The 16,304-nt window shown below is 53.1% G+C and overlaps 1 protein-coding gene across 7 annotated transcripts in view; it reads left to right on the top strand.

Moving 5' to 3' along the window:
• The first annotated feature begins 1,344 nt into the window (after positions 1-1,344).
• TCF20 (transcription factor 20) overlaps positions 1,345-16,304 on the top strand; it is a 111,390-nt gene continuing 96,430 nt past the window's right edge. For 4 of the 7 annotated variants that reach the window (XM_023257551.2, XM_045062460.1, XM_019835666.2 and 1 more), the window contains exon 1: positions 1,352-1,394. In XM_023257551.2, the coding sequence (XP_023113319.1) occupies positions 1,389-1,394 (6 nt within the window). In that variant the 5' untranslated portion in view covers positions 1,352-1,388. Of the gene's footprint in view, positions 1,395-8,545; positions 8,878-8,968; positions 9,525-16,304 lie in introns of those variants that run through there. The other 3 variants (XM_045062461.1, XM_045062462.1, XM_045062463.1) reach the window with 3 other exon arrangements.

Here is a 16,304-nt window from a genome sequence, read left to right as displayed (position 1 = left end):
CAGGGGGCACCTGAGGCCAGAGTGGTGGCAACAGCCCTCAGGTGCAAGGTCATTGATTGAGCACCGTGTGGACAGCCCTCCGTGGCAGGCGATGTCACGACCCCGTTCTGCAGGTGGAAAGGCTGAGGCTCCAAGAGCTTAGGGAGCTTGCCCAAGGCCGCATTGTCTTCCGCTTCCCCTTTCTTTTTACATCACGCCTGCTACCAAAAAGGAGCCGAGGCGGATTATAATGCAGGGAGCCCCGACGAGGCAGGACAGGTAAAGGGAGCCCAGAGACCACTGGGGGAGAGAGATTGGAGAGACAAAGAAGCCTGTGACAAGGCGGTTACCTGTCAGCTTGTCATTTCTTGCCCACACAGGATCTATGGGGATGGGACTAATGGTCCTCCCAGGTGCGGGGGAGGGGCGCCCCACAGGGTCCCAGCCCTTGAGGAATGCACATCCTCCTGTCCTGCCCACCTCCACTCAGGGCAGGGGGTTAAGGGCTCTGCGTGGGTTCAGATCCTGGCTGTGTCACTCCCTGGCTGTGTGATCGCAGGCTAATTATTTATTGCTTTGAGCCTCGAGTTTCCTTACCTGTAAATGGGGATAATTGTCATACTCTGTGAGGGTGACCCGAGTTAATGCAGTAACTCAGCTCGGTGCCCACAGGAGAGCTGTAGGAATGTTCTCTATTGTTATCCCCTCAAACCAGTGCAGATGCCCCTCAGACGCTCAGTTTGCTGAGCACCTGCTCTGTGCCAGCACCAAGCCCGGGGAGCCAAGGATTCATCACACAGGCCCCTCCTGTGCTCTGGGCTAAGCTGCCAGCCTCAGGGCCTGGGGCTGAGTGTGTGGATCTGACGTGTAGTCGGAGCGGCCTGCGAGAATTGGTGTGTTGGCTCCCACTGCTGGCGTGACAGACATCCTGATGAAATATGTCATTTTGAAACATGTTTAAAAGAAATTTCTGGAGAGCTTTCTTACCCCCACGGGGCCATAAGTAGCCTGATTGTTGTCAGGTTCTAGACTCGGCTTTGGCACAATTTGCCAGGGTCCCTTCCTTTCCTGGGCCTCAGTTTCCTCATCTGTAAAAGGGGGCAATAACCATATACCCTCCCGGAGAGGGTTGACCCCCTGTGAGACCGCTCCTGTGAAATGTAGTTTGTAAGCTCAAAAGCACCTTACGGCCGTCGAGATCTTTCGGTTCTGTTTCTGGTCATCTCGTGAGACGGTCACGGGCAGATGCCTGAGCCATGCCATGCATGCTGGATGCCGACCGACATCAGTGGGATGCTGGCCCTGCTCTCAAGGGCTCCCTGAGTAGTGGCCTCACTAAACCCCTTGAATTTTGTGATTTCCAGAGAACGTGGAAGGCCCCTCAGGCAGCCTGGCCCCTTCCAGGGGAAATGCTGGTAAGTGTTTTGTTCTGTCTGTTGTTAGTTTGTTCCACAAATGTTTTTGGAGCAGTTGCATGTGCTGGGGACGAGTGCGGGATAACCAGAGGTCTGCCCTGCCCTCGAGAGCTCAGTCCGGGAGGAAGGATTTGAAGACTCCATACCCACCTGACCGGATGCCCTGAGGTTCAGGGGTGGCCGGACGCAGAAGTATGCATTTTTCAGAAGATGCACATCTCCACGGGGGCTCTGGCAGGATCATTTATGAATGAAATACTGACTGTTTCCTCTGTTCGGAATGTTTCAGTGGCTCCCCCTCTTGCCTTGGGATAAAGTCCCCGTGCCTCTTGTGGCCGGCACAGTCTTCTTCCAGCTGCAGCTCCAGCTTTCTCGTTTCGCTTAAATTGCCTTGGCCGTTTTCCCCTTCCTGCACATCCACTTGCTCCCTCCTGCCTCAAGGCCTTTGCCTGTGCTGTGCCTGCTGCCTGGACCGCACTTCCAGCCTCAGCCTATGGCTCCTGCTTATCTTTCAGGTCTCGCCTCAAATCCCCCCCTGGATCCCCAATGCCCAGGGTCCCATTATACACCCTCTGTGCACCTGCCATGCGTTCTTACTAACGGGCACCTCACCTTTACCAAAGGATTGTTTATGTGTTGACTCGTTCTCTCTAGTGGCCCCATGGTGGGACTCAGCCCCGTGACAACAAGGGCCCTTGGACTCAGTGAATGTTTCTGGGGGGAATTTCTGATGAGTATTAAGGTAAGGCTTCGTGGAGGTGGTGGCCCTTGAGTGAGTCTTGAAAGAGGTCGTACTTTCGGTCTCTAGGCAAGAAGGAAGGGCTTCCTGCTTTGGGGAGCAGAGAGGCACGTGGCAGGAACACAACTCACTTGGTTTAGCAAAGAGGCAGAACGGGACATGTGAGAGGGAGGGTTGGAGAAGTGAGCTGGGGCCAAACAAGGGCTCTGCGTTCGAGGTGAATGAGAATCGACTAGGATTCTGAAGCCACTTGGGACCCTTTGAAAACTTTTTGAGCCAGGGGCAGGAGGGTCGAAGCTGGCTTTGGGTCACTGTAATGAGTCTGCTGCAGGGATGGGGACGGGGGAGGGGGGTGCCGGGAACAGAGGCTACAGTCAAAAGGACCGGTTGGGAGTTGGGAGAAACCATCGACTGCTGTTTTCCGTTTCTCCGGAACCACACACGTGCCTTGTCCCTCGTCCTCCAGAGCCAGCAGGGAGCGCAGGGCAGAGACAGGGAACCTCACACGACATCACTGCTTCCAGAAGACAGTCCTCCTGGTTGCAGGCCAGTCATTCCCGAGTCACTGGAGGGAGAGATGGAGACGGGGCAGGGTAGGGGTGCATCCATGTCCACGTTTTCTCAGCTTCCCCAACCCAGAAGGCAGCACCTAGCTATGTCTCCCTACACCTGTGTCCTGGCGCCTTCCCAGTGGCCAAGGGATTGTGACACGGAGGGGACTGGCCTGTGCCAGAAGATGAACAGAAGCATTTCTGTCAAAGCCCAGCAAACAAGACGGCACCTCCTTGCTCCCATGGGGGCACAGCCCACGTGGTCAGAAGAGCCAGGACTCTCAAGTCCCAGATCTTCCGCTTGGAGGCTGTGTGCCTTTGGGCATCTTGTTAGCAACTCTGGGCTTCAGTTTCTTCAGCTGTGAGGTGGGGGCTGTTCGGGCATGGTGAAGGTTAAACGTGAGGACACACATAGAGCCCCAAGCACAGGGAGCACTGGGGGCTCAGGAAGTCGTGGCCGTATCATGGCTGCGTTTTTCTCCGCAGTTTGAATTCTTTGCAGCAAGCTTGGGCTTCAGGCTTAAAATGAAGAGCATGTCAACAAAACAGGATGGAACAAAGTCCTTTCCCAGCATGCCTCAGCATGTGGCACTGCCTTCCTGTGGAGCCCAGCAGTGATGAGGCTAAAAGTCTTGAGCTTTTCAAGCAGAAATAATCCCAACGGAAAGGAACCTCCCTATTGTCACCGTGTGATAAAGCGATTGCAGGGGCTCTGCGGCCCAACCTGCCTGCGTTGATTCCAGCCCTGCCCCTTCCTAGCTGCTGTGTGCCTCAGTTTCCTCATCTGCCAAACAAGGTGACGGTGTCCACACCGTAGGGCTGTTGTAAGGGTTAAGCAAGTTAATGCAGGTGCAGTGCTTAGAACACTTGTGTCACTACCGTCGCTAGATCATTTCATCCTGTTTTAACTCTTTGTGGTGCTGGAAGTGACTCAGGGGAGGCAGAAGGCTGAGTTCAGATTCCAGCTCTGTCGCTTGCTCGCTGTGTGACCGCAGGCAAATCTCTTAGCATCTCTGCGTGTCCATTTCCTGCTCTGTGCAATGAAGATAACAGTCCCTGCCTCATAAGGCTGTTTGGAGGAGTGAATGGGGTTGCCCAGGTAAAGGGACCCGACTCCCCGGAGGCAGGCAGACCACTCAGCCCCTCCTCCCACCCATTCCAATTTCCAGAGGGGGAGATGGAGATTCTGAGCCATTGGATGATTTACTGAAGGACGTACGTTGTTGAGACCAGGCTGGGCCCCTAGTTCAGTGACCTGTGCTAGGCCGTCATGCCAGGGGCTGCCCAGGGAGAGCGGAGCCACTAGGGAAAGAAGTGCCAAGTGGGAGGGGTGATCTCCCCTGTGGCCCGGCTGCAGGGGGCCTCCAGTGGCACAGCTGGGTCTCCTCCGGTGTTTTCTCTCTGCTCACCTGTGGGAGGAGGGAGTTGCTGCACAGCAGCTGCTACTTGGGCGGGCCGCGATCTTCCGGGTGTGGGGTCTGAGAGCCCGTCGCCTGCAGACTGTCCCATCTCTGGGGCTTTGGCGTGTCACTGTGGGGAAAGACTGGTGCTGACCCGGTAGACCCTCTCACATCTCTTTCCCTGTCCGCCTGTAGACTTTGGGACTCTACGACTGAGTCTGCACCCGTCCAGTGTTTTTCAAATGCTGGGAAGCTTGGTGGTTAAGAGTGCAGCCTCTAAAGACCTGGGTTCCTATCCCAGCTCGGCCTCTTCCAAGCTATGTGACTTGGGGCCAGTGAATCTCCCTGGCCCTCTCTGTAGTGGTGGTGATAACAATACCAGCCTGAACTCACAGTGCCTGCTCCCAGTAAGCTTGGGTCCCTCTGGGCTGTGATTATCGTTACCATTTTTATGGATATGGTGCCCTGCCCTGCATAGGCTGTCCCTGCCCTGCAGATACGCACAGCCCTGTGGGAGAGATGGATACAGTCACAAACGGCGCCACGCGACCAGTGGGAGCTGAGGAGGGGGCCACAGCGTTGATCCTGGAGGGCTGGGGTGGAGGGGAGGATTGAGGAGTGCACCTCCTAAGCAGAGGTCAGTCACCGTGAGACCCTGTGAAACAAGTTCATGCCAAGGCCCTGTAGGAATCCACCCTCGCCCACCTCTGCATCCTCCTTGCTCCTTCCCTTGTGCCTGCGCCGGGCAAGGCCCTCCTGGGAACAGCAGGTGGCCGCGCACACACTGATGTGTGTTCGTATGCCCTGGGCCCGTTTGGAGCTTTTCCTATCCCCTTAGCCTTAGAGCCTGCCCTGCCCTTGTCCCAGAAGGACTTGCTGTGTCTGAGCCCCTCCCTCCCTCCATCAGGACTTAACAGCCTAGCACACAGCCGACTGCTCTGTGTGCAATGAAGGCATGTCCACAAAGGATCTGTCCACTCCTGCTGTTTTGTGCCTGGCTTGGGACCGCCCCCCCCCCCCCCCGCCCTTGCAGGACGCTGTGGGGGGTTTCTCACTCTGTTAACCCCAGGCTTTTGCAAACTGCCGTCTCCTGGAGGTCCGTGAGCCGGCATTCCAGGCTTCCCACTTGGTGTGCTAGAGTTAGCAGGAGGGACCTCCAGAGAGGAAGGAGAGCTGGGGACCGGTGAAGGATAAAGGTGAGGGTGGTACACGTGTGCCTCAGAGCCAGAGAGGGAGGGAAAGGCCACCCGCCTGCCGCTGAAGGCACTGACACCCGGCTCACTTCGCACAAGTCACTGATCTGCCGAGCAGGCCAGTCTCCTCAATCAATCCGTGCTGACAGATGGTAGCGGAATCAGTGACCTAGAGGCAGAAGGCTCCATTTGTAATCCCGGAGTGGCCCAGGCGCCTGGAGGAGGGCAGAAGAGTTTGTAATAAAGGGAGTGACACAGGGTTTCCGAAAGCCATCTCTGCACTGGAGGAGGAGGGAAAGGATTAATTTTGCTTCTGGAATTGAAACCACTGATTCAGTTCAATAAGTATTTTTTGAGTAGACTAGGAGAGAAGAGAAAAAAACAAAACAAAACAAAAAAAAAACGATCTACTGTCCTTTCCTTAAAGCGGTAGGAAAAACATGATTCTCTAAGTGAGACAGGAGAGAACAATAGACGTACTCTAACGTGATCAAAGAGGAGATCCCCAGTTATTGGGCTCCGGCCACTGTGGGGTCTGGGGCAGTCACTTGCCCTTTCTGAGCCTCAGTCTGCTCATGTGTCATGTTGTGGCCATATCGTAGAACTGTAGTTAATATGTGCCTGGTATTGTACTGAATTGTCTCTCTCTCTCTTTTTAAGTTTATTTATTTTGAGACGGACAGAGACAGGGCGAGTGGGGGAAGGGCAGAGAGAATGGGAGGCAGAATCCCAAGCAGGCTCCACGCTGTCAGCACAGAGCCCGGTGCGGGCCTCAAACCCAAGAAACCGTGAGATCATGACCTGAGCCAAAACCAAGAGTGGGATGGTTAACCGACTGAGCCACCCAGGTGCCCTGTACTGACTTCTTTACGCAGATCTCTTTAGGTTCCCATGACACCTTGTAAGTGAGGTCATACTATCCCCATTTTACAGCTGAGGAAACCAGAGCTCAGAGAGGTGAAGTGGCTTGTCTAAGGCCACGCAGCCCAAGAGCAATAACCCTTATGTGTCTGTGGGCCATAATGCCCGCACGTTCTTTTTCCAAATGGTTCTAAAAGGAACAGTGACGGGCCACCAGGGGTGAAGAGGTCCTGGCTGGCCTGGCCCTAGGACTGGGGAAGTTTCCAGGTGGAGGTTGGCTGGGCAGTGTTCTGGCAGGGTCCAAGGGGGTGGGGAGGGGGCTAGAGAGTCCGTCCCAGGATGGGACTCGAGGCAGGAGCAAACAAGATCCTGGACTCAGGTCCTCTGTCTGCATTCCCTCCCTTCTGAATGAGGCTCTCTGCACAGTTCATCACCATACATTCATGTTTTAGTCTCCTGGGGGCACCTGAGTGAGCTGAGGAAGAGGGGAAGGGAAGGAAGGAGTGATGAGGCAGGAGACTAAGGAAAAGGGCTTCCCTTCATGAGTTCTCTCAAGAAACTGAGGGTGCCCCAACACCCAGTGTTTAGAAAGCTCCCCTGCGTCCTTCCACGTTGTCCAGAAAACATGGGTCTGTGCTGGGAGTCCCCCCATCCTTTCCCTCTGCAGCCCTGACCCAAGCAGAAGCCAGCACTCGTCTTCTAAGTAAGTCTTAGTGCCAACGAATTTGAAAATGAAACTCGCAGAACAATGGAACAGCCAGAGGGCAGGGCCTAGCAGCCTCTTCAGCTCTGTCCCAGAAGAGCCGGACACCCCGCTTGGCATGCAGGAGGTGTTGGGGAATCAAGTCTCCAAGAATAGCCCTGACCCACATCGGAGCCAGCCCCCACTTTGTGAAACTGGACAGAAGCCAGGAAAAATCACTGCCTTCCCCGACCACATCCTCCTAGGGGTGCCAGAACCAACTGAGGCCCTGCCCCTGATCCCTTCACTGGGGGGGCAGGTGTTGCTGCAGCCGGGGACCCTCCTTGGGTGGCCCAAGGCAAGGCAAAACGTTTTACATTTCTGGCTAGGTGAGGCTAGAGGGGAAAGGGTAGGTCCAGGCCCAGGGGAGCTTTGCACCTCAGATATACTGAAATCTGGGTCCCAGGCCACACCTGGTTCCTATCAGCCTCCACCTGCTGCCCAAAGCGCTCTTCCAATTCCAATTTACTTTCAAGTTGGGTTGCTTCAGGAAAGGAAGCCACATACTCCCCTAACATCTAGGGCAGATGGGGGCTTAATTTAGAATCAGCAATTTCAGCCAACATTAGGGACATCAAGTTCAAACTCTCCTCCTTCAGATTATACCAATGGGAAACTGAGGCCCAGAGTGAGAAGAGAATTTGGCCAGGTCTCTGGGTGAGTCAGAAGTAAGATCACAAACACTCTAAATACATCTCACCCCCACTGGCCGCCTCTCTCTTGATAGCGGTGGGTCACAGGGAACAAACAAACATCTCAGTGGTGGTTCTACAACTGAGATTTTCTTTAAAAAAAAAAAAAAAAAAAAGCCAAGCCGTTGCTTTGCTCCATAAAACATACATGAGGTTTGTAAAGGAAGACTGGGAACGGCCTGAGGCCTTGGCACCGCAAATCCTCCACCTTATCTCCAAATTAATTCTGGACCCTGGGTCCAGCCAGCCAGGCGTTGCAGCGTTTTAATGCCGCCACAGGCGAAGGGGAACTGGCACTCGGTGAGTATGTATTTTACATGCGAGGTTGGTGGGCCTCCCAGCGCCTCGCTTTTTTTGCGGAGGAAACTGAGGAAGTTATCTGTTATCTAGAGAGCCTAAGTCATTCATCCAAGGGCACGCGGCGCTAAGGGGCGGAGGAGGCAAGTGAACCAGGCCTGCCGGGCCGAGGGCGCTTGGCGGTCAGGAGCTGCCCCCGTGCCCGGCCCCACTAAGCAGGTTGCCCGGAGGAGACCAGGCCCTTGCCCGCGGGCTCCCTCGGATGCCAAAGGCGCGATTCAGGCGTTGGAGGCTCTAGGGAACTCCAGAAATCCCAGGGAGAGATTCCGGGCCACCAACTCCCCAGAAAGTTGGCTCGCGGCCACTCCCCGGACGGCCCGGAGCCGCCGGCCAAGATGGCACTGTGCGAGCGGCGAGCTGCACGCGCGGCGCCGGGCTGCTGCCTCGGGGGACCCCGCGTGACCCCAGCCGCCAGGCTGGGGTCTCCGTGGCCCCGGCCCCACGCGCGCAGGCCTCGGCGCCGCCGCACGCGGGTGGGCACGCGCGCCCCCGCCGGCCCCGCCCCCTGCCGCCCCGCCCCCGCCGCGCGCACCGCCCCGCCGCGCGCCCTCCCGCCCGCCCGCGCGCCGCGGCCCGGAGCCTCCCCATTGGCCGCGCGCCGTCACCTGACGCTCTGTTATTTCCTGTGTGTTGGGAGAATGGAGAGAAAAAACCCGGAGCCGAGCCGCTTTCGGCCCCTGCGAGGCGGCCGCGGCCTCCGCCGGGGGAGCCCGCCCTGAGGCGTGCCTGACCGGGGAGCGAGCGCGCGGGCCGGAGCGAGGCTCGAGGGGCCACGGCCCCGGCCCGCCCCGCCGCCGGCCCGGGCGCCCGAGCTGGAGGCGGCGGAGGCTCCCCCACCCCCACCTCGCGCAGCGCCGCCCGCCGCCGCCGCCGCCGCCGCCGCCGCCGCCGCTCCCTCCCCTCCCGCCCCCGGCCGAGGCCGAGGGACCGGGCGGGGGGCTCCCGCAGGTAACCGCCTCCCGGGCCTGAGGGGGAGGGGCAGGGGGCAGGGCTGAGGGGCTGGGGCCAGGCCGGGGTGTCCGGCCTCGGGGGCTGGGGGCAGAGGTCCTGGCCCGGCCGACCTGGGAGTGCTGAGCCCCCTCGACTCCGAGGCCGGGGCACCGGGTGCTGAGGGGAATGTCCCTGCCTGGCCCGACCGAGGAGCGCAGAGAGGAGCGGCCTGGCCTGGCCTGGCCTTGGGGTGCGGAGGGGCAGGGGCCCGGCCTGGCATCTGGGCGCTGAGGGGTCTCGGTCTGGCCTGAGAGTCCGGCGGGGCTTGGGCACCAGTCCCAGCCTGAGGGTGTCGCGGGAAGGTACCTGCCCGTCGCGGCCTCGGGTGCAAAGGCGGCGGGTGTGAGCGGGCGGCGCCCAGGGGTTCGCGGGGTCAGCGCCGCCCACCCCGAGACCCCCTGGCAGCCCCCGGCGTCCCGCGGCGCTCGCCTCTCGGTGGCGGCTGGGGGCGAGGCCGGCGGGCGAGGGCTGGGCTTGGGACGGGAGCGGCACCGGGAGTCGGAGCGCGCCCTGCCGCGGGAGGGACGGGGGCCCGTTTATTGCCATGTGAACACCTGAAGCCATGTGGACGCCGCAGCTTCTCGCCTGTTGGGGGCGGAGGACAGGTACCGGCTGGCGGGGCGCAAGGTCCCGGCGCGGGGGGGTTGGCGGGGAGCGGAGCGCGGGACACACTTCCTGCGTGGGGTTTTGTCCGCCTCCCCCGCCGCGGGGAGCGGGGCCGGTGTTTGATCCGGTAGTCCCGGGTGCGAGCGAGCGCCCGTTTGGGGGCCTGAGGCTGCAGCTCCTCGTCTCTTTTGGGGCGGGGGAGTGGTGGTGGAAGGAGAGTGGTCCGTCCGGCCCAGCTCGCTCTGGCAGCGGCAGGAGGTGGAATGTCCCCCCTGCGCCGGGATGGGAGTGGAATTTAGTGTGTTGGGGGTGGGGAGGGGTGCCGAGGAGCGGTCGTTTTCCTGGGCCTGTGGGTGGGGATTATTGTCTGTTTTCGTGGTTGTGGGTGCTAGCGCTGTCTGCCTGTCTGTAAGCGTCCCTTGAGTTTGCCCTTAGGGGACAGATCAGCGTTAGGACTCCCCCCCCCCCCCCTTTTCCTCTTTGCTTTTTCTCCCCCTCCAAGATTAGATGACTCTGGTAACTGCTGTAAAATGGATGGAATTTTCGAGCTATTATCTAACAGGCAGATCTTTGAATGATAATTGGACCCTTATGTTAACAGCCTCAGTGAAGACTTTCATAAAACATCTTACTTAGGGTGGCAGCGGAACGTCTTACATGGTGGAATAAGAAGCTGCTCCGAAGTCCGACCTGGGAGACCAGGAATCTGCTTCCAGCTTTGCTCCCAAATAAACTGTAACCCTGGCCGAGTTACCTATCCTCTCAAGCCTTCAATTTCCTTATCTGTTAAATGAGGACTCCCTTCCGGGTCAAACACTACAGTGGTTTTGGGTAGGGTTTTATTTATTGTTGTTGTTTTTGGGTTGTTGTTGTTGTTGTTGTTTTTCCTCTTGGTTTGTTTTTGGTTTCCTATCTTGTGCTTTTGTTTAAGTCACAGGCAGCCTTCTTGAGAAATGCAGGATGTTTCTTACCTGGCCTTTAAGATCCTGTCCCGCTTTTTAGTTTCCAGCCTCTTCCTTCTGCAACAGAGCATAAAACTTGGTTACAATGATAATTTTTCTTCAAACCTCAGATTCTGTTCTGTGCTTCTCAAAGTGTGTCGTATTACAGTCTGTGCTGAAGATGCCTTATGTTTTTTTTGTCTTTGTGCAAAGAGAAGTTATCAGGAGAAAGATTTCGGAGAAAGTTTGACTACTTGGAAGTGTAGAGAATGCAGGTGTGTTTGGGGCCGTGTAAGTTGCTTGGCTGGAAGGAATTCCAGGGTCTGTTTCTGCAGGGGATTGTGGAGGGACCTTACTTGAAATTCTTTGATGGGATGTTTGCATTTGGCTAATTTTTGAAATTTCCAACCTCAGTACCCTCCGAGTAGGGATAAGGAGGAATTCCCTAATACCTCCTGTGAGATGGTGTGCTCGTGGGATTAACTGTCACCTCGGGGTGCACTAATTATTTGCATCCCCAATTTATTCCTTAATGGTAGCCGGATGCTTCCTCTCAGATGCTGCAGAACCCCAATTAGTTTCACTGATTTTATGGTGTGTGAGAGCCTTAGGCCATGCTTTTGACGACTTAGCCCTTCTAGACCATCCTCAGCCTTGGCCTTGTTGGTCTTAAATTTCTGGTACTGTGATGCTGGAAGGACATGTGCCTAATGTGGTGTAATATGCCCTCGGTCACTTTTTTATTCAGTCTGTACAGATTCACGAAGGGTCTTCTCAGCATTGGGAGGTGTGCTCCTAATGTTGACTCTGGAGATGGACTGGTAGAATTTTTCTCGTGTGTTAACACCAGGCCTGTCACACAATAGGCAGACACTTTTATATGGCTACACAGATTATTTGGAGTTTCTCAAAATAAATAATTTATTTTGTGTTGGTATTTGAAATATGACCTTGGGTTTGGTGTGGGATTTTACAAATCCTGGCTACTTAAGTTATAAGTAGTTTTCATACTCACATGTGTTTACTTCTGCATTATAACTTACACTTAACAAGGAAAAGATTATTATAAAGTCCTTATTCTGTAGAGTTAATTTGTGAGAGAGAGAGAGAGAGAGAGAATTGAGAGAGAGAGAGAGAGAGAGAGAGAGAGAGAGAGAGAGAGAAGGTTGCCAAGGGAGCAGGATGTTAGGAGACATGGGTTTTAGGTTCCATAACCTTTTAATGGTATACTTTTTTTTTTTTTTTTTAATTTCATGAAATGGAATTGAAATCATGTCTATCTAGACCAAGAAATTAAACTTGGACTTCTGGTGAGTGTAGCTTGTTCTTCATATGGATAGGAAAGGACGCTAACATTTGAGTGGGCTTTTTTGTTGTTTTTTTTAAATCCAGTGTGCTAGGTTCTGTCCAAGGTATTTTAACTTGTCTTGTAAAAATCTACCCAGCAGACCTGAGAAGTAAATGAGCTCTGTTTTTTCCTGAGAGGTCACGGCTAGTGAGGGTCAGAGAGTGGATGTGACTGTCCTCCCCTTGGCTCCAAAGCCTTTACTAGATCTGTTACAGCTCCTTGCCTGCTCAAGGCACAGATCAGCTGGTGGTGGATTGGCCTTGGAATCCATACTTCATGCTTTGCCCATTCTTTTGTTTGTTTAACGTTTTATTTATTTTTTGAGAGCGAGCACGAGAGAGCACAAGCAGGGGAGGGGCAGAGAGAGAGGGGGACAGAGGATCCAAAGCAGGCTCAAGTGCTGACAGGCTGACAGCAGCGAGCCCAACGTGGGGCTCAAACCCACGAACCACAAGATCACGACCTGAGCTGAAGTCAGATGCTCAGTTGACTGAGACACCCAGGTACCCCTATTTATTTTTTATTTATTTATTTTTTTAAGTTATAACAAAATGGAAATCTGGGCTTGGGCAGAGTAGTGGAAAGCATGATTTTTGCAACCATGCCACCAAACCAGACTCTGGTTTAGTGACCCCCTGGGAGTTTTGTAAACTTTCACTTTCCCTATACCTAGTCAATTTTATTAGTGTACCTGAGATAGAATGTAAAAAAATTCTTTTTCTGGGCACCTGGGTGACTCGGTTGAGCGTCTGACTTCGGCTCAGGTCATGATCTCATGGTTCGTGAGTTCTAGCCCTGTGTCTGGTTGGCTGCTGTCAGCTCAGAGCCCGCTTCAGATCCTCTGTCCCCCTCTTTTGCTGTACCTCCCCCTCTCGCACTCCCTTTCTCAAACATTTAAAAAAAAACGTCTCTCTTTCATTCCCAATTCTGCCATTCTGTCTTGAGCTGGAAACTTCTTGTATCAGCTCAAAGAATGATATCACAGGTAAGGGGCTGTCTCTTTTCCGGTCTGTGCTACCGCACAGGAATCATACTATGTGGTGACCGCTCTGTTTGACCAGATGGGACTCAAAAGATACAGTTACAAAAGACCGTCCCCCATATGCCTTAAGCACTCTTCCTCATGGGTGCTTGTATTCAAGGCACCTTAGTGCTCATTAGATCTGTCTGGGGTTTCTGACTCTGGTGTGTTCATTTTCTTTTTGTGGAGGTAAAAGTAACAAAATAAAGCAAAACGGTAAAAACCCTATTTATGTTGGAGTATAACCGTACACCAAAGTTACACATTTGAAATATAAGGAAGTCAAGGCTTTCATAGAGCATAATTTGGTTACATTGTACTTAGACTGGATGGCTTTTTTATTATTAGTTAGGCTGCTTAAAGTCCTCTTAATACCTGTGATGCCTGCAGTATGGGTGAAAAGGTTCTCATGGTGACAAACACAATCAGTACTTTCTGCGTTAGAGCTGTGTTTGCTTTGTAGGTGATGTGTGAAACCCAGCAGGAAGATCAACTAAAAAGTGACTTATTGGTTTATCTGTGGCTTGTTATCTGATGCTTCATTGTGGGGAAGTTAAGAAAGAGAAAACATTAGCTATAGGGGAAAATATCCTTATTGTCATGTGCACATGAGAGCTGTCCTGTAGGAAAGAGTGAAAGTTCATTGGAACACTTGAATGCCAGCCTGATGGGAAGGTGGTTTCCATGTTTGAACATCACATTCCTGAATGAGGACTGAAGCCCTCTGTGTATGTTCCAGTTTTCATTAACAGGTATTTATAGACACTTTTCTAAGCATGGGGGATGCAGTGGCGGGCAAAATAGAAAAGGAAACTGCTCTGAAGTTGGGCTGTAAACATTGACTAAATAAGAATGTCTGGAGGTGATAGCTACGAAGAGAACAAAAAGACATGATAGTGACTCAGGGTATGCTAGTGAGAGTAGAAGATGTCTCCTCTTCTGAAGCCTTTTTTGCCAGCAGGGCAGTCGGACTTGATCTGTGGGATGGATGAAAATGGCATTAAACAAAGTAAATAATTTGCTTTAGCCCTGAGCATCTTGAGACGTTAATCCAAAGAATAGAAGTGGGTTGGTGGAAATCTTTCCTCTGTTTATATCTTCATGCTTGTGAATGGGGACTTGGCTCAAAAGAACTTAGGATGGATCATTAGTGGTATCCTGTAAGGGGCAGGAAAGAAAGAAGTGATCACCCTTTGTAAAGGGTAGTTGTTCTGATTAAAAAAAAAAAAAGTAGAGATGTGTTATATTGATGAGTGCTAGGCATTATTAGAAACATCCTTTAGTTGTGTTTATGTTTCTTTGTTGGGAAATTGGATTGGGGGTGTTGTAATCATCATATTTTGTTAAAGCTTCCAATGAAGCCAGCAAATATTAGTGACATCTGTATACAGGGTACTTGGCTAGGTATTGCAACAAATGGAGAATCCCAAGTGACTGAGTGGAACTTGGGTTGGGGGCTGTTGAGGGCGACAAGGATAGCTCACAGTTGGGGGGCGTGGTGGGGGGGAGCGCTGGCAGGGAAGGAAAGAGTGCAGTTCAGACTGGCTGTTAACTTAATCGTAGCCTGAAGGGTTCGTCCTGCCAGCCTTTCCCAGCTAGCCTGCCGTGTCCTAGTACCTTCACTCACCCTTTCTATGCTCTCTAATTGTAGAATTTTATAGAGACCTGAAAGAATCCTAAGACATTAGCTAGTCTAGCTCTTTGGCTTTATAGCTCTGGAGAGATGCTGATGCTTTACACGGACAGAGTCAAGGCTGCGACCCTGTTCTTTGCCAGCTAAGCTAGTGTTCTTTCCCCCGTAGCCCATGCCCTCACCAGAGGATTGATAGTTAACAGTTGCTCCTGATTGGATAAAGAAAGGAAACCTCTGTGTATTATTGTACCCACTTAGGAAAAAACCTGTGTAGTTCCGAATTTAAGAAGTCAGGGCAGGGGCGCCTGGGTGGCGCAGTCGGTTAAGCGTCCGACTTCAGCCAGGTCACGATCTCGCGGTCCGTGAGTTCGAGCCCCACGTCAGGCTCTGGGCTGATGGCTCAGAGCCTGGAGCCTGTTTCCGATTCTGTGTCTCCCTCTCTCTCTGCCCCTCCCCCGTTCATGCTCTGTCTCTCTCTGTCCCAAAAATAAATAATTGTTGAAAAAAAAAAAAAAAAAAAAAAAGAAGTCAGGGCAAAGACAGTACATTTATCTAAAAAGCAGAGTATGGAAAATAAAGAATACCGTACCGTTAGTTTTCACACAAATACATAGTATTGGTTTCTCAGGCTCCACCGAGACATAATCTCATCCTGATCATGTCTTGGTCTGGAAAGGATGCCGCCACGTTCTGCATTAGTTGTGAAGTTAGAGTAAGGCCCTTTAGAAGTAGTGAGGGGCACCTGGGTGGCTCAGTAGGTTGAGCGTCCGACTTGGGCTCAGGTCATGATCTCGCGGTTTGTGACCTGCGTGACCTGGGTTCGAGCCCTGCGTCGGGCTCTGTGCTGACAGCTCGGAGCCTGGAGCCTGTTTCAGATTCTGTGTCTCCCTCTCTCTCTGCCCCTCCCCTGCTCATGCTCTGTCTCTCTCCTTCGAAAATAAATTAAAAAAAAAAAAAACATTAAAAAAATGAAAAAAAAATAGAAGTAGTGGGAAATTTCTGAAATGTGGCTAAATTAAGTTCTAAAATTAAAGAGTTAAAAAGCCCTAGGAGTCCTGTTTTGTTTTTTGTTTTTTGTTTTTTTTTTTCACCTTGAGACCCTGGTGTCATGGGAGATTTTGCTTCTACATTCAGAAGCACCCTCTGGGAGCCTGGAGATTATTCTGTGTGCCTGACGAGCAGGGATTCTTCCCTGGCATCTCCCTGACTTAGCGCTCTGGTGGGCCAGTGACCTGGGGGCAGCTTTTGTATACCTTTGGCAGGAATGTGAGGGGGCACTCCTGCTGTAAAGAGTCCACACGATGGGGACTTTATGGAGGCAGCAGAGCACGTGACAGAGGATGTGTGTCTTCCCTCTGGCTCCGTCACTTACTAGCGGTGACTTTGGGCATTTTACCCTAGCCACAGTTTGTTCATCTGTAAAATGGAAATATACTTTCTCGGAGCTATTGGGAAAAGGAATGAAAATAGACAAAGTGTACGGTGGGGTGTACGATCTATAGATGCTACTCAGCGGATGGTAGCGGTCCGTTACACCAACGTCGTGCTGTGTCAAGACGCCGGACTAGAGCAGGGCTGGTTCCTACTGAGTGTATCTGGTTTAGAGTACACTCCCCTGTCTCAGACACCGCCTGGCAGAGAAGGCACAGAAGCAGGGGTGTCAGATGTGCTCTGATGAAGGGAGTACAAGGGGCTCTACCAAGATGTGTAACCCTAACTTGAAAGGTCGGAAGCAGCTTCTCGGAAGAGGACCACTTACTTCCTCATCCACCCGCTTTTCTCTCATCTGTTCCTTCCCACCCTGCGGCTCCCTCCTTCTGCTTGACCGTCGGTGTT

The sequence above is a fragment of the Felis catus genome, chromosome B4 (assembly GCF_018350175.1).
Source record: "Felis catus isolate Fca126 chromosome B4, F.catus_Fca126_mat1.0, whole genome shotgun sequence".
NCBI classification, from domain to species: Eukaryota; Metazoa; Chordata; class Mammalia; order Carnivora; family Felidae; genus Felis; species Felis catus.
This window is presented reverse-complemented; position numbering and strand designations above follow the sequence as displayed.